General features: G+C 37.2%; 1 protein-coding gene across 1 annotated transcript; it reads left to right on the top strand.

Annotated features, from left to right (window-relative positions):
- Window positions 1-1,282: 1,282 nt before the first annotated feature.
- On the top strand, window positions 1,283-5,656 carry LOC137756353 (vigilin-like). The gene is given in 3 exon segments (XM_068532641.1): window positions 1,283-1,349; window positions 1,942-2,787; window positions 2,790-5,656. Coding segments are annotated over 3 exon segments (3,780 nt in total).
- The last annotated feature ends 557 nt before the right edge of the window (window positions 5,657-6,213 follow it).

Below are 6,213 nucleotides of genomic sequence, written 5' to 3'. Positions count from 1 at the left end.
GTGTTGCCTTGGGGGAGGGTGGCACTGGGAAAATTCCTGATAAAATTCACCATCTCCACTGTGACCAAACAGGATTTTTTTTGTTTTTTGCTCCAATGACATGTTGGAATTTCCACCCCAGGAAGCCTGGACTTTTGCAAAATCTCTCTCATCTGTGGGTATCTGACCAGGTCAGCATTCTCCATGGTTTTTTTTTTTTTTTTTTTTTTTTGACTGTGGTGAGAGGGGTTGGGGCAGGTTTGCTGGCTCTTCTAGTTCCACAGCCCATACTGATATCTGTCTACCTCTTACCAGACGCACAGGTGGGTGAGACTCCTTCCATATCCCTTGGTATACTGTGCTGGATCCCACAACTCCCACAAAGGTGTTTTTGTTCATGGATGGATGTTTAATTCATTGTTTAAAAAGGGAGACAAAAAGAAGAATGTTTTATACCACAATGATGCTGACATCACCTCTTATTTGAATGTTTTGTAGAAAATAGGTCATAAGAAGCCAAGAGTAGGAGTGGTATAGCAATTCAATACTTGTTACAGTATTGACACGCTGGCTTAAACTAGGAGTGTAGATTGGAAATGATGAGAATAGGTCAGACTTAGATTAACAGGAATGCTCTTACTTTACATGTGTTATGTGAGAGAAAGTGAGAAGTCAAAGATGATGCCAAGTACTTGGCCTGAGAAATAGGAGAAAACCCAGGGGACATTTTCTTAGTTTCAGAATATTCCAAGAGGAGAAAGTCTGGGGACAAAATCAAGAGTTCACTTGATATATTACATTTGAAAGGACTATTAGACATTCAAGTGATGATATGAAGAAGGTTTATGCATATACACATTGCATTTCAGGGTTGGAGCAGTAGATTTGAGGATCATCAGTCTGTCAATGACATTCAATGTTATGAGTGTAAATTACATCACATATGGAAAAAATATAGACAAAGAAAGGAGTCCAAAAGAGCATCCTGTAACACTTGGGTATATAGAGTCCCAGTGGAGGTCTTGGAGCCAGGAAAGAAGATTGAGTTACAACAGTCATTAAGGTAAAAGTAAATAAAATTGAAGCATTGTTGAGCAATTAAAAGGAATATACTACTGATATATGCTATAATATGGTTGAATCCAAACAGCAGATTGGAAAGGCAAAAAATCAAGGTACAAAAGACCCTCTTATACTGTTTGATAATATTTTTCTTTAATGTCCAGAAAATGCAAGTTTATAGAGGAAAAATAAATGAATTAGTTTTGCCTGGGTGTGGAAACAGAATTACCTGCAAATGAGCATGAGGAAGCTCTTTCGGGTGATGGAAATGTTCTTAGCCTGGGTTGTTGTGATGGCTGTACAGCACTGTAAATTAACTAAAAATCATTAAATTGTATGCACAGACTATGTGAATTTTATAGTATATAAATTATTCTTCAAAAAGCTGTTAAGAAAATAAGGAAACCCTGTAAATATGGTATTATTGAAGACTAGAGAATTATATTTTTCCAAAAATAATTTGCAGCCAATAGTGCTAAAGGTCAAAAAATGATGGCACTGGCTTAGGCAAAATGAGGTTTGAGATGACTCTGATAAGAATAATCAAAAGATATATTTCTCTTCTTTAACAAAATGGTGGTTGTTTCCTCACAGTCCCTATAATTTAAACCTTATCTTGGTACTCTCATAACAGTAGAATAGATGAACCTTGGACATTTTTTTGAGTTCTATAAGTATTAGGATTTCAATTTTTATTGATTTGAGTTTATTGATTAATTTGGAAAGGAATTACATCTTTACAATATTTATTTTTCCCACACAGTAATATGCAAAAAGGCAGCTACACGAAGAATTTTCTGGCTACTGACCATGTAGCTGCAACACCTCTAAATAATTAAAAATCAACTATGAATTCCAAAGAAAATTTAACTGAGTAGCCAAGTAGATACATTCAAAAAGGTAATGATGTTACTGCTTTAAATTCAGAAGAGGATCTTGACACTCCAACCTCCAAAGATAAATTCACTGAACTGCTAGAGAAAACAAGTTGGTTGGAAAATGCTCAGGAGCCTGCTGCATCCTCAAGCAATAATAGTCAACTTATCATGACATCAGTCATCACTCAAGGTTTTTATGTGCCTCTGGAGGAGAAACAATATGTGAATCTGTTTGAGGAAGGTACACAAGCAAAATTCTACCTAGACATCATGCAAAGAACTGGTGCCAACCTAGAAATAGCTTTTGTCAAAAACCAAGGCCTCTACATTATAGTCTCTGGTAAGCCAGAATCTGTCATGAAAGCTCAGAAGGAGATTTTTGCATGTTTTAAGAAACAAGTTTTAACTACAGCTTCCATTCCCAAAGAACATCTTTGCTTTGCTGTAGGCAAGACTGGCGAAAAACTGCAAGACCTAGAACGAAAAGCTGCAACCAACATTCAGACCTTATGCCCAGTTAACCACAGCACCTGGATCAATACTGTTGGCACCAAAGAGATCATGAAAAAGGCTCCACATGAAGTCTTACTTATGTCTACTGAACAAGACAAGTGTGCTGAAGAAAGGTTAGATGTGGGAAAAGCATTTTATCCTTTCATTGCTGGACCATGCAATAAAACTTTTGACAGAATCCTACAGGAAACGGAGGACCGCATCCACATCTCACCATCTAGTGCCAATCAGACACAAATAAGCTTTCCTGGAAAAAAGCAACAACTAGATCAGGATCAGGCTTGTGTAAAGAAGATTTTTGACAATACTACAGAGAAAACCACATCCATAGATGTGGAGAAGAAGTTGCAGTACAAGTGTACATAGGTCCCCAGAATAATTCCGTCCAGGAGATACTGGAAAGAACTGGAGTTTCAATAGAGATCTCACCCTCACAGAGCATGTCAGATTCTGTGACATATCAATGTAAACTTGAAAGTTTAAGGAAGGCATTTACTGAAGCCTACTCAAATACCAAAGTTTACACTCTTTCCTCTATCTCTGTACCTTCCTGGCTTCACAGATTTGTTATTGGTAAGAAAGGTCGTAATATATCTACAATTACTCAGAACATGCCAAAAGTTCGCATAAATTTTACTGGAGAAGATAAAATTACAATAGAAGGGCTGACAGAAGATGTTAATTATGCTAAAGAACAAATTGAGGTCATAGTAAAAGATCTAATTAACAGGATGGATTATGCAGAGATTAATGTTGACTATAAGTTTCACAAACTCCTGACAGGGAAGAAAGGTGTTATCATAAATGGGATTAAAGAAAGGAATAAAGTTTCTGTGCTAATCTCACCTGAAAATGAAAAGAATAATTGGATCAGAATTGAGGGGGAATCTCAGGGTGCCCAACAGGCCAAGAAAGAACTTCTTGAAATTGCTTCTCATTTAGAAAATGAGCACAAGGACTTAATCATTGAGCAAAGATTTCACCACGCAATCATTGGGCAGAAAGGTGAATGGATACATGACATCCGTAAGAAATTTCCAGAGGTTCTAATTACTTTTCCTGACCCAGTACAAAAAAAAAGTGGCATTGTCCAACTTAGAGGACCAAAAAATGAATTAGAAAAATGCATATAATATTTGGAGAATGTGGTGACAGACATTGTAGAAAGTACCTATTCCATAACTATTCCCATCTTCAAAAGGCTTCACAAAAATATCATTGGAAAAGGAAGTGCAAACATCAAAGAAATCTGTGCAGCAAGCAACACCAATATTAATCTTTCATCAGCAAATAGCGACTCAGAAAATATTGTCATCAGTGGAAAGCCAGCAAACTGTGAAGTGGCTCGTGATTTGATTCTTTCAATTCAGAAAGATATAGCCAATATTTCAGAACTAGAAATTTCTATTCCGTCCAATCTACACAAATCCTTTATTGACTCTAAAGACGGTTTGATTGGTGCAGTCATGGAAGAATGTGGAAGTATCCATATCCACTTTCCAAAATACAACTCGGGACTTCAAAGAGTCATTATTAGGGGACCTGACCAAAATGTGGAGATGGCCAAGAAAAAGCTGCTGCAACTAGTAGAAGAGCAAACCAAGAGTTATTCTGTGGTCCTCCATGTCAAGCCAGAGTATCATAAATTCCTCATGAGTAAAAATGGAGGCAATGTTCCCAAAGTCTGTGAAGAGACTAGAGCATGTATCGTTTTCCCTATCCCTGAGGACAAGGATCAAGACTTGTTAACTATTATAGGGACAGAGAAGGCTGTCAAAGATGCACAAAAGAAACTAGAGGGTTTAATTACAAACCTAGATAATGTGGTAGAGGACAACATACTGATAAATCCCATGTATCACCAGCACTTTTTTATGCAAAGGGGCCAGGTGTTACAGGAGATGATTGAGGAGTATGGTGGTGTGATTATTAACTTTTCATGTTCAGGAAAACAGAGTAACAAAGTCACAATCAAAGGAGCAAAGCCTTGTGTAGAAGCAGTCAATAAACATACTCAAGAGATTATTGGGGACTTGGACAATGAAGTCGCAACAGTATGTGTTATTCCCCAGAAGTTCCATCATTTTTTCATGGGACCAATGTGTTCTCGAATCAGACAAATCGCTAGAGATTATAGTGTTCAAATCAAATTCCCAGATAGAGAGGAGATTTCACTTACCAATAAACAGCCAGCTGTTCTAGAAAATAAGGAAGAAAGGGAAAAGAGCACTACAGGAGCTGCTTCTATTTCCCCAACAAAATGTGACACCATATTTATCTCAGGCCAAAAGGAAAAGTGTGAAGCAGCCATGGAAGCCCTTAAGGCTTTAATTCCTGTCACTGCTGAAGTAGATGTGCCCTTTGATCTACATCATTACATCATTGGTCAGAAAAGAAGTGGGATACACAAGATAATGGATGAGTTTGAAGTTAATATACAGGTATCAGCACTTGAATTCGAGTCTGATATCATTTCCATCACTAGCCTTGCTGCAAATGTAGAACAAGCCAAGGTTAGATTACAAGAACAAGTCAAGGCTTTACAAACTGAAATAGAAGATCGATCATTAAGAAATTTCAGACTCAAGTTCACAGTAGACCCCAAATAGTACCCCAAGATCATTGGTCGAAAGGGGTTAGCTATTGCTCAGATTTGTTTAGAGCATAAAGTTACTATCTATTTTCCAAGTAAAGGGAGCAATGAGATACAAGACAAAATCACAATCATTGGATATAAAAATAACACCATAGCCGCTTGGGATACAATAATGGAAATGGTGCAAAAGTTTGAAAAAACAGTTACTAAGCAAATTTCACTAAACAATCGTGTTCATGGCCACATTATTGGATCCCGTGGAAAAGCCATTCATAAAATCATGAATCAATTTCAGGTCGACATCTCTTTCCCTCCTAGAGGAGTCCAAGATGCAAACATCGTCACTGTGACTGGACTCCCTAATAAAGTCACAAAAGCAATTGATCACATCCTCAGTCTTGAGGAATATTTTATGGCTGTTGTTCCAAAGCATGAGTCACAGAAGGAGCATATGAAGAAGGTCACTCTGTGTGATTTAGTCTATACTCCATCCAAGAGTTTTGCAGAAAAATATGTTCCCTGTACTGCAAACACCATTCAAAAGATCCCTGACATGAACAGCTCTGAAGATTTTCCCAGCTTGGATCCTCAAGTGGACCCTAATACTCACCCTTGGAGATGCAAATAATGACCAAAACCCAGAAATTGTTCCAGCAAGCTTACTGAAAGATGTCAAAAATTATCTCTAAACAGACCCAGCTTCTGGATCATATGTACATTTCTTATACTTTGACTCCAATACATCTCTCCTTAAATCCTCCAAAATACGTTATAGTGAAAGTGAAGTGCTCAATTCTGTGTGAGTCCAGTAATTACCAATGTAATGTCTCATTTCCACTCAGGATCTGCCTTTGAAATTTCATTTATGGGACAAACTTTCCATTGTTGTAAAGTTTTAAACGTATTTCATTAAAATATTAAACAACTACCATATGCTTCCTGAATTTCATGATCTGCTTAGCATGTGATTGTTCACTTAACTTTCATTATGAGAACTCAATAATGTGGCAAGGAGATTACATCTGTGTCGTCGTCCCAAGGCATAAAGTTTGACTTCACAAAAACTAAAACTGATTGTGCTATTTTTACCCTTTTTTTCATGTATTCTTATTTGCATTACTCCTGATCTTCTCTTTTGTAGAGTGCAAACAGATACTTTGCCTACAACCAAAATGTTCATTTAGT

The sequence above is a fragment of the Eschrichtius robustus genome, chromosome X (assembly GCF_028021215.1).
Source record: "Eschrichtius robustus isolate mEscRob2 chromosome X, mEscRob2.pri, whole genome shotgun sequence".
Classification (NCBI taxonomy): Eukaryota; Metazoa; Chordata; class Mammalia; order Artiodactyla; family Eschrichtiidae; genus Eschrichtius; species Eschrichtius robustus.
The sequence above is the reverse complement of the archived record's forward strand: the minus strand, read 5'-3'. Positions and strand labels throughout refer to the sequence as shown.